The sequence below is a fragment of the Protomyctophum bolini genome (assembly GCF_963924005.1).
Source record: "Protomyctophum bolini genome assembly, chromosome: 11".
In the NCBI taxonomy this organism is placed as follows: Eukaryota; Metazoa; Chordata; class Actinopteri; order Myctophiformes; family Myctophidae; genus Protomyctophum; species Protomyctophum bolini.
Window position 1 is genome coordinate 19,533,979 of NC_137872.1, and position 12,339 is coordinate 19,546,317.

The 12,339-nt window shown below is 41.9% G+C and overlaps 1 protein-coding gene across 1 annotated transcript; it reads left to right on the forward strand.

Annotated features, from left to right (window-relative positions):
* Positions 1-502: 502 nt before the first annotated feature.
* On the forward strand, positions 503-3,353 carry tmem238l (transmembrane protein 238 like). Its single transcript, XM_080775876.1, has 2 exons — positions 503-742; positions 1,887-3,353. Exons 1-2 carry the CDS (start codon positions 564-566, stop codon positions 2,281-2,283), a joined length of 576 nt encoding a protein of 191 aa, XP_080632002.1. The 5' UTR covers positions 503-563; the 3' UTR covers positions 2,284-3,353.
* Positions 3,354-12,339: the final 8,986 nt, after the last annotated feature.

Genomic DNA, 12,339 nt, shown 5'->3' on the forward strand with positions numbered 1-12,339 from the left:
TAAAACCAGCCCCTCCTTTACCAGTTCTGCAACATTAAAGTTATATGAAAACATCAATGCTTATTGCTTACTAATTACAATATTGACAATGTTTGGTAATGTTTTGGTATATATTATATTAACACAATCTGCCTTCCACTGCTGAATGTATAATTTCTTTTAACTCTTAAGAGTAGACTCCGTATAGGCCTAGCTATATGTAACCAAATGAAGGGTCCATTTGGTTACATTAAACACTCCCAGAGTTACATCATAAACAGAGGATGTTTGCAGTGTATATGTAAATACTGGCCAGTAGGTCTGTCTATGTTGTAACTTGTAAGCCTATCCACGTAGGCTATAGCGACGTCAGAGGCAGGCAGGGCGTCTCCCGGACAGGTGCGCGCGCTCTCTCTCGCACTGGCGCGCGCGAGCGCACACACACACACGCTACTGTGTGTCACACACACTCCGCCCAGGTAAAAAGAGGTGTGTTTGTGTAGCCTATGTGACAGTGTGATGATGAAGCAGCAGCATCATCCTCCCGTTACACGGCCGCAGAAACATGCTCCATAGCGGAGATCATGGGGGACCATCATCTGAAGCGCTTCGGCGGCTGCGTGTCGCTGTTCTTTGCGGCCATCATCTGTGATATCCTCGGCCTGGTGGTTCTATTCGTGGGCATATTCGCTAACCTGACCCTCAACGGTCGCTTCTACGGCGACTTCTTGATCTACAGCGGCTCGCTGGTCATCTTCTGCAGGTATAGCCTTACCGGCCGCTAAATACCCTGTTGTTTTTCCCTACGAGTGCCTGGGCAGTGCACTGCAGTGGACACCTGTTAAACATGAGTGGGCACGCAGGGCACTTAATAGGTATCAACTTTATGGTCACTTCACAGAATTGTAAAGAAGTGGGTGAAGATCGTTTTTGTGTAAGGAGGCAGGCCTACCATCGTTTTTTGCTCTTTTCAGAAGGAGGGGGGCAGCAGAGGCAGAGCAAGTAGAAAAAATAGGCTATACAAAAGATAAACGTAATAGGTTGGCCTAATAGTAGCCTATAGGCCTACCTATTAGGCTACGCTGCTACAAAGAGGACAATGTGCATGCCATGAACACATAGCAGCTGGTAGTCTGCCGTATAGGCCTACTTGATGATAGGCTATTATTAAACATTAAAATAAAATGTAACAAAGTGTCCAGACTTTGCTTAGTCTTAACAAAAATACATAATTAGTCAATAATAATGTAAGGCCCTATTTTGCATGCTTCATTGTCCCTTATGCCTTATGCCCTTTATTTTTTACAAACATTTTAATATATAGGCCTGCGGTAATTCAAATAGTTGATCTGCAAGCTCACAGTTTGTCAATGTAGATGGGCTGTTTGAACTGTCTTAAAATGTTGTTTGTTTTTTTCCCTCAAATAGTAAAAAATAACCCAAACCATATGCAGTGGTTTTCAACCTTTTTTTTATATAAATTTCCAAAGGGCTGGTGTCTAAGTACCAGGTCTTATTACTTAACTTAAGACCTGGAGGTGTGGTCAATGCTCTTTGGCCACTCAGAATAGCCAAATGGCATTGATCACGCCTCCAGGTACTTAAGACACGCAAAATACAGCCATGGCTCTTAAGACCTCTCAAGAGTTAAAGATCTAATAAAGGCCCATTTTGTTACCAACTGTCCATCATTTAGCTGGGGACCGTGTACCTTGAACCCTCTCAAGGACTGGTGGTCCCCAGATCACTTGGTGAAAACCACTGTCATAGTGTCCTGTTCTTCCAGAAATAAGGTTATTGAATAACACTGCTCCATTAATGCAACACTGCTGGCATTATCTACCCGGAAACACAGTTTTCTTGGGTGTGGTGATGTTATTACAATTCAGCCTATCCCCTCTCTGCAGCCTGGCCCTGTGGCTCATGTGGTACGTGGGGAACATCCAGGTCACCGACGAGGACCTCGACCCGTCCTCCAAGAACAGGACCAGCTTTGCGCGGCTGGCGAGGAAGCTGTCGGAGAGGCTGAACGCCAACGTCCCTCCGTCGCAAAGGCATCAGAAATTCGCCTTTGACAATGATGATGGCGGCGATCGTGGAGGGAGAGACGCGGAGCACGTGCCCGCTCACAAACCCAGCAAGGTGACGTGGGGGAAGTCGTCCTCTTTCGACGGCTTCGTGAACAAGGGCTACGATGACGACGGCACCAGCAGCACCGCCAGCTCGGACCAGTGTCCCAAAGAACCCATAACGGAAACGCCTGAACTCCCCCCGAATGGTGATGGGACGGGACCCGTACTGTAACGCCGCCGGAAAGGCCTTAATGATGGACGCCTATTCTGACATTGAAAGTATATCAGCGAGTATTTTTGCATGTCAAGGACAAAATGTATGCATTAGGCTACGGACCCCCATTTGATACGATGTACAATTGCTGAGACCCCAATCTACTCTGTAAAACTTTAACTAATATATGACATCAAAATGTTTCAGGACCATTGATGTAAAGCACTTTCAATATAGGCCCTATTGGAAAGAAATTGGGCCTCTTTACTTCCTTCACAGGTCTTAACGATTATACAAATTAAAGCTCTTGTTACATTTAGTGTAGCCCAGTGGTTCTCAAACCTTCAAGATTTCAAAATTCAAGGACCCATCTATAGACGCTTAAGGGGTTTGTAGCACTACATAAAATGGAACCAAATGAACGTTTAAGAGTCAATTTGGTTCCATTTGTACACGCTCCGAGTTGCAGACCTCACGTGACTCATCAAGGACCCTGAGGGTCCCCGAACCGCACTTTGAGAACCACTGGCCTATTTATAGGCCTTGACCAAAAAATAGGTCACAGAGCTAATTGTTCACGGTCAATTGTTTTGGACATGCATTGAAACTATTCATCAATAACTGGGCCTCTAAACAGGTCTAAATATGTACACAATCATTATCAGTCAATCGATAGTGTAATTTAGGTTATGATGCTTATTTTTAACTTGCGTTAAAGGTGCAGTGACTTGTTTTTGTTCAAATGAGTTCTAATTAGTGCTATACTACAAAACAATACTACAATACGTTAGCGATATCATCCGCTCCAGATCGGGAGGTTAAACTTGCCCTCACTCATTAGCCACTCCCCATTCACAATCACCCGTATGCACTACACCTGCCTCCACTCACTACAGCCAATACTTGCTGCAATCACCACAGTATAAATACACCTGCGATCTCTCGGCTGGCTTGTTCTGCTTCACAACAGACCAAACATGGGTCATGAGTACTGCTGTTGTAGATCGGCTATTTCTGCCATTCATTGCTTTCAAATTCATCTTTCTCCTCCACCCCAACCTCCTCCTTCCTCCTCGATTCGCACTCTACCTTCAGTGACGACTTTCTCTAGGGGGGGGGCAGAGACGACCGACCGCTCCCCGAGTAGAGCAACGATGGCCGTCAGTTCCCGAGACTTCGCTCCGAGTCTCACCCTAACATAAGGTTCCGCATCCCATTTCACATTCATCTCATTTTGTTTCAATAAACTGTCAAACTTAATTTGTGCCCAAGACGTCTCCAGACGTCCTAGGAATTATAGGTGTGGTCTCTTACTAATGAAACACACTATAGCAATAATTACCGTCTGAATTCAGAGCTTTAACTTTTTATTAACAAAAAAAACCAAAAGGGTTTGTTTTAACCATAAAATATCACTTTTATTACATTTAATAATGCCACTAGCAGCTTGTGATACAGCAAACATTTTCAAAACTACAATAAGGTCTGTGTGTGAATAATTTAGCATTGTATTCTCTCCTAGTGATGTGTTTTCATGTGGTTGGTATACTCCAGGGATAAAGCATGTTGTTGCTGTCTGGCAAGAAACCTTGTATCTCCATGTTTCAAATGTAAGCTCAATGTGTTGCCATGCAACGCATTGAGCTTGTAGACAATTCTTGTACACTATATTTGTATACTATTTTTTACTATAACCTTGTTTTATAATAATTAAAAATGTAAAAAATGCTTATTTTTTTTCTTATTTTACATACCGTACAAGGTTTCCTAAATGACAGCAACAACCTGTTAAATACAGTAGTAGCAGACAGCAGTGCCTTGTGGACACAGACAACAAGTGATATAAAATCGCTTCTGCTATTGTAATTTGATGTCAAAACAACACCCAGTCAAACAGGTTTTTTTGCCTGTGTGGACGGTGGGGGTGACCCAAAAAAACAGACCCATCATTTGACCTTATCCAATCCACTTTATTTATAAATAAATAAATAAATATAATATTTAAAACAACAGTGTTGAACCAAAGTGCTGTACACTCGGTACCAAAAGTACGGAAAATACTAAAATACCAAGAGCAAAACAACAATACATAATAAATAAGGCAACATAGTAGCCTACAAAGTGAGTTTTCAAATGTGATTTAGACACCGGTAACATTTTTACACCATTATAATGTTATTATTTTGATCAAATTATTGAATGCCATGTCTACAGGTTTTCTTCAGAATATGTATGACAGTGACTTACTACGACACTATATGGCACATTAGGAGTTTAGTACTATAGTGGTTCTCAAACGTTTTGTTTGCAAGGACCCTCTTAACTCTGAGAGTGTGCAAATGGAACCAAATGGACCCGTAGGGGTCCATTTGGTTCTATTTGTAGTACCATTTGTAGTACTCCATTTGTAGTACACTTGTAGTGTTTTAAGAATATTTGTCAGGGCTCGGGAGGACATCCACCTTGTCACCCTAGGTGTGGGTCAGATGCATTTAAAAAACCCCAACAAAACAAACACCAAACTGGACCTTGAGTTTGGTTTTGTGAATAGAATGTTTTAATGTATCCACATCTAATTCTGACAGTTGTTATCTTACTGTGTGTACTATTACATGTGACCATTCATTTTAACTGGGGCAAAACACAGCACAATAAAACATGTAGCAGGCAGATGGACAGGTCGGATAGACTAACACCTTGTGCAAACGTCACATCTCATTCTGAGCCAGTTGACTTCTCCTTCTGCAAATGTATCATGGAGATTCATTTACCACTTTCAACCTGGTGACCTGATGTCCCCTTTTTATTTGGTCATTCAGATATAGAGGGTATGCGCAATTGCGCATGCATAAAAGTGAGCGGCAAAGTGAGTCTAGCGTAGTTTAATGTCTTTTAATGCAATCAGATCAGACTTTTCTGTTTGGATGTATGGGCGTCAAGGCCAGAAAGTAGTTTCTTTGCCACTCAGTAGGTGTTCCCACATAACTTCCGGGTATGATGATGTCACGCACATACCCTCTATTTCAGTGAATAAAGAAAATAGCATAGAAAGAGGATACTGATAAGATACTGCTGTCTAATTAAGCTGGTAACGCTGACGTCACAAGCAGAGACTGGGTTTATTGTTTATGTTATGAGCTCCACCTCTGACTGTGTGTGTTTACACAGGCTGGGCTGAGAGCTGCTATATAAGCGGAACCTTCACAAAACGGCTTAACTGGTCAAACAAGGTTTTCGGAGAGACATTTCCATGACATTACTATGCATGACACCACCAGGCATGCATGTCAAACGGCTGCCAAGCTAAGTATGAAGGATTGGTAAAAAAATGATGAACTTGTACATCATCTACAGTATGTCATTGGTTCCCAAAGTGGTGTCCGAGTACCCCCAGGGTTTTTTTTCTTTTATAAAAATGGATTTTCTTTATCGATTTGGACTTGAAAAGGTTTGAGAAACACTGACCTATATTTTGGTAGGATTGTAGGATTGTAGGATTGTGTTTAGCAGCCTATTGTTGACATCCTGGGGATGTATTAATAAGTACTGAAATATGAAGTCAAAATCCAACCCTGGAATCAGGGTTGGATTTTATGTGGGGGCAACTCAACAATAGGAGGGAGTAGAAACTAAACACACAACAAAACAAGAGACTGTGGATGGGAGAGAAATGCAGATACTGGTGGTGTTGGATCTGCTTCTGGTCAGACTGAATTAAATGCATGCATTTCCTTCTGAGAATTGCAGACTGTCTTGTTATATGTTTGTATTTATATTTTGATAATATCACAATTTTACAGTTTAATTTACAAATATGTTAACCAATGTATGTTAACCACTTAGACCTGGCTTCCCAATTTTGTGCAAATGTATGCAATGTGGGTTGTCGTATACGACCAAATAAATGGGTCTTAATTGGCAACGGACAAATATTTGTTTTGTCTGTATATAATCTCACCATTGTATAAATTGGACCATGCCGACATATTACCCTAATTGATTTCCTATCCCAACTGTATTTTTTATATCCTATCATAATGTAAACAGTATCGGCTATGGTTTTGAGGCAGCCAATAGTAAACTCCATTATGCGCATCAATCTCAATATCCATTTCACAGACAACACATAAAAGGTGTCGAACAAGTCTGCTTTGTGAAGGAATGAGGTTTTGTCAGCCTGACACCCATGGCAATGGTTGTCACATGGATACCAGTCCTACCACAGAAATGTTAGGCGTTGCTGGCTGCATGCTAATTAAGTCCAAAAGAATGTTCCCCACTTTAAAGCCACCCCGTGAGAAGGTTCCTGTGCTCTCTCTGTGTCACTCGTTCACACTCGCATCATCAGTCAACATCAACCCCTGCGTCCACTGAGGTTCTGGTCGTGGCCATGGACCGATTGGAGCCCAAAGACAGAGGCCGATGCGCTTTCTTCATGGCAGTGGCTTTGATCTTCGACTTGGTTGGCCTCCTTCTCTTCCTGGTGGGGATCTTTGCACCGTTTACTTTCTGGGACTTCTTGGTGCTGTCGGGACCGCTGCTCATATTCCTCAGCCTGATATTCTGGCTCTTTTGGTACCTGGGGAGCCTCACCGTGCCGATGGAGGAGCTGGGTTTGCCACTGTGATCACTCCATTAGGACTCTTTTGGTACCTGAGGAGCCTCCCGTGCCGATGGAGGAGCTGGGTTTGCCAAAGTGATCACTCCATTAGGACAACAAGTAAAGTAAGCCCCACACTATGGTTCTGAAGTGCCTTGCAGGCCAACATCAGGAGGGATTTGGCAGGACAGAAGGATTTGTGCTATTATATATTTTTTTAACAATTTTAAAAAACTTTCAAAGAAATGTTGAGTATTTTTGACTATTTGTGGACAGTATAATGACTGCCCAAAATTGGGACGATTTTGTGCAGCCACTGTGATCTTTGCCGCGTCACCACAGGGGGCCCATGGCCACAGGTTTCGGGAAACACTGCTTTATTTGACAGATGCGGTGTAGAGAGACAGCACACTGTGACATGCAGCATACAGTCCGGCCAGCCAGGAATCTAACCGGGGACAGCCAGTAGAGCCCATGGGTGTTAGCCTATGTCTGCATATATATATCAAGTGTATCAGAGAAGATAGTGGTCAGGAGGAGACTAGTCGGGCTTGTCACTGCCATCGACCCTGCTATCAAGCTTGTACTGTGGGGAACCAACACGCAGGCATCAATCAAGAGGACGTCCCACACCTACCTACGTGGATGTGCTAAAGACAGATGCTGTTGCGGAGAATGGAGATGACAGGGGATGCCGATGGAGGGCTCATCTGAGGATAACGTAGGGAGAGAGAGAGAGAGAGAGAGAGATGCGCCCTAACCATTTGGCTATTGGTTCTCCCTGCCTGGACTTGACTCCCTACCTCACTTTGTTTTGTTTTTTTACTAGTTGTATGTTTTATATTTGTTGTTTCTGTGTTTTATATGTGTCTTTAATTGTTGATTGTTTTATATGTGTGTAATCTCGAATGCATTGCAAATGAAGGTTAAATATCAATGCTCTTATCGAGAATAAATAAATAAGAAAAAATAAATAAATTCAATAATTTTATTTTCTCTCGATCGATCTCTCTCTCTCTGACTGTCATTCAGTCAGACAACTCAAGGAGGATGTAATATCGAATATAAGATAATCAATGCAATATATTTATTATGGTTTGGCGATGTATTGGATCTGCTTTTTAGGTACTCAGGTCAAGCGCATCAGTCCCGAACATAGGGGCTCCGAATCCCCCGTACCTAAAACAGTAGATCCAAAACGACAGGTGGTAGCTGGGGTGGAGGTGGGTGAGCACTTTGTATACAGCAGCGCATAGTATACAATAAAGCAGCAGCAAGCAAGCAGGAGGATGAATGCAAAACCTTTGGTTAAAGTAGCCGGTATGAGATTGGGTGAGTTGGGTGATTGGCTGGGTGAATCATGTGGATGAGAGCCTGATGCTGCGGTGGCCCAATTAACGGCCGGCGCGCTGACTGAGGTTCCCTGACTGAACTTGCTCTGCGCATGTCTACGACAGGCGCAAATGCTCATTTGTATGTGCTCCTGCTGTGAGGTAGTCTCCGTCTCACTGAGGAAAACATCGACATTCCAACAATACATCACGTGCAGAGGACCTGAAAGGCGCTGGAACTGTGATTTTCAACCTGTGGGAGAGTATTGCAAGTGTGCGCCAAAATAATTGGCAGATCACTACGATTGTAATGATAATATAGTGTGAATATAAATGAAAGTGGAAATAAATGCCATGGCATTTTTTTCTTTAAGAAAAAGCTTGATCCGAGCTGGAACACAATCGATCGATTGATCATTAAGGGCCTTCGGCTGCCGTGTTGTTAATTGGTCACATGGGTGGGCTGCGAACGTGGCCGAAGGCTGCAGAGAACCGCTGCGGCTGCGCTATAGAAAACTCTGAAGATTAAAAAAGTGACTTTATTCCAGCATTTCATTGAGGCTGAGGACACCGACAAGTGACAATATGATGACATTTTTACGTACAGTAGATAGCAGCAGGTGGCCAATTTATCAGCACCACGTTGCTGGCATTAGGGAAGCATTTCTGTCTACGAGCACTTTTTACAGGGATAAAGAGTTTAAAAGATACAGTATGCCATGTTTAATTTATTTCATTGGATCCTCTCTTTGTGGAAGGCCAATAAATATTCATCATTCATCCAGTACTTTGCCCCAAAGAGTGCATTTAAGTCTAGAATGTTTCGTGACGAATTTCAATGCACTCGAGGGCCTCTTGTGACATTTGCTCTTCTTGGGAACCGGCCAAACAGGCAGGCAAGGTGGCGTTCACTTTGCTAAGGGATATTTGAGTGAGATCCACCCACTCAAAGCGTCTGTAAATAAACATCTCTCCCATTTTTACTGAAAGAGAAAAAAACAACAATGATGGGCGGAATTCACATGAGTGCTGTGCTAAACCAGTCTAACCGGGGACATATTTGTTTCCCCCCACAAGAACGCCATCATGGCTACAAATGAATGATGAGGCGTTTTTGGATGATTAGCTGTTTGGTCTCCAACATGCATTTATTCCTCTTCTTCTTCCTTTACATTTTGTAAACCAAACTAAATTAACATTGCGATGCATGTGTGCCCACAAGGTTTAGGTGCCCGCTGGACCTGTAGCCTATCCAATAACTAGACAGGCAATAAGGGAAATATCTTAATAAGTGTAATGGAACAGGCTCCAATTGTACTTACACTGAGAGTTAAATTAGCATTAGCACATTGCAAGATTTGACTGTGCATAGTGCAGGAAGGGTGGTGGATCATGAAGCTACAACTCCACGCCCATTTCTTCAGTGCCTTAATCAGCACTCAGGGCAGCATTAGCTCCCAGACGTTGGAGTGTTATTAATGTCTATCCATTTAGTTCCTGCCCCTGAGAGCGGAAATGGAGGAGAAGGCATAATGGAGGGAGAGAGAGAGAGAGAGAGAGAGAGAGAGAGAGAGAGAGAGAGAGAGACACACACACAGAGAGAGGCTGCAGGCCAGTGGTGGAAGTACTCGGTTGTTTTAGTATAATAATAATCTAAATCTACAAAGTAACATGTTTTAATATTTGCAGTGGAGAAAAAAGCATTTGCCTCTGAGATGTAGTAGAAGCATGAAGTGTCAAAAAATTGACATACTCAAGAAATGTTAAAGTACCTCGAAATGGTATAAACTACTTAAAATAAAGTAAATGTAACCTTCATCCTTACTTTCCACCACACACAGAGAGAGAGAGCAAGAGAGAGCAGTATAAGGCCCATTTGGGATTTACTGATCAAACCTGTTATGATGGAGGCCTCCAGTCGTCATGGAGAGGTATTTGTGTCTCTATGAGATGCAGCTTAATCACGACTGTGCTGATCACTCACACACACATCACCGTCTCTCGTGAGTAGCCTCGGAAACCCAGACGTTTTATTTCCTGGAACTCGTGAGAGACTGCTTGCAGGCTGCTCTGAGATCCATTCACTTTGAGAAGCAATAGCAGAATTGGTGCAGGCACGGAACAATCTATAGGTGTTTTAGCACACTGGTTCCCAAACCCTGGGTTGGGAGCAATTTGTGGGCCGCAGACACATTTTTGTGACAATCTAGGGGTTTTTCATGATTCTGAATCCATTCCAAGCATTAGTTTTGCACGAAAAACACTCCTTGGCCTAAATTCGGCCATAGCCACTTTCCCAAATGTGCCCAAATGTGCTGACCTCATCACATTTGTGATGACGGCTATGGCTGTTTATAGGTCAAGGAGTGTTTTTATAGGGGCTGCTAAAATGAATATAAAATATCTAATACTAAATCAAGCAACTTAAAAAAACCTTTTGAAAGTGAAATATCCCTTATTTCCTTTAAGTACAGTACTAGTAGAGTAAATGTAGGCTGCTTCGTTATACATGACTGAAGTCCACAACTCACAACAATGGCCCCAGACAGCATTTAACCCTTTTCAACCCTTGGTGATTTTCACTCATTTTGCTGGGGACCCCCTGGAACCCCAGAGGATGCCCGCCGTTGCCCGGACCCCACTTTGAGAACCACTGATATAAGTAAATCATTACCCTAATTACGTCCCAGTTGTGTTTGAGAAGATCATTGTGATTAGGCAGTTTTTAGGAAGTCAGCAACTTCTAAGAATATTTCAACTCAATCAGAAGAAGAATTAGGACACGGATAAATATAGCCATCCAGATGCTGCTATATTTGGGCTGTGACAGTACTAACTAAGTAGCCTACATTTACGCATGCACAATTTTTTGGTGTATCTTGAGTATTTTTTCTTTTGATACTTTGATGCAGATATTGTTCTTTTGACTCCATACATTTATAGGGAGGGAAAAAATATACATTCTACATTTCAATACAGTAATGATATCAAAACCAAAAAGAACTTCTGTAATTTGTACTTTTGAAGACTCAATCACTTTAAAAGCATGCACATACTTTTGAATAGTATCTTTAAAAGCAAGTAGACCTACGCCAGTACTGAACTCAGAAATGTGTCTTTATGTGGACTTTATACTTGTACTGTGGCTCAGTACTACTGGTTGGTCTATAGCTACTGTCCACACTGACAGATAACCGGCCAGCATTTAAGCACTATCTGAAAATGTAATTTGGCTAAAATGCTTATTGCTAGTGACATTATTATTATTATTATGAACGAATGGTTTATTTCGATCTTTTCATTTTTCAGAGACATTACAAATGAAACAGTTGTGATCGAAAAGGCATGGGCGGAAGCTTATAGCTTATTAGTACTATCCTTATCACAATATATTCCAAAATACTATTGTTAATAATAATATACATAACAAACAACATATAAACAAAACAAACAAAAACATTAAAAAGAGAACAGAACAAAACAAAACAATAACACAAATAATTATATTGCGAGTGACTGATATGGAAAGGTTTATAAAGGTGTATGTCTCCCTCCAGTGGTTAAGAGTAGCAACTAATGTTCAAGGTTTCTACTGAAAGCCTGGGCTATACTCAACTCAATATCACAGGTTCAACATTGTTTTGTTATTATTTCATTTAATGCAAGAGTGGTGTCTTGTGTATGCCCTTGCATTAATACAACTCTGTGTCCACAGCCCTCCTCTGAGATACAGATGCATCATCTGTGAGCATTAGTGAGGACCAATTTACGAAGATAATGTATGATGATCATCACTTGTGTATTTTACTTTACTTTTTCCCCTTCCCCTTTCATAGGAAAATAAATAATATTGTACTTTTTAATACAATACAATTTGTTATAGCTTGTTGCAGATTACAAAACATAGCCAGCTCATGCATACAAACTTGAATGTGTACTCAAGCAAATATTTCAATGTAGGATTTCTAGTCTAGGCAGTGGCTCTCAACCTTTTCAGCACCTAGAGGCCAAACCGCACAGAATCGCCACACACACACACACACACACGCACACACACACACACACACACACACACACACACACACACACACACACACACACACACACACACACACACACACACACACACACCCTTACCCGTTC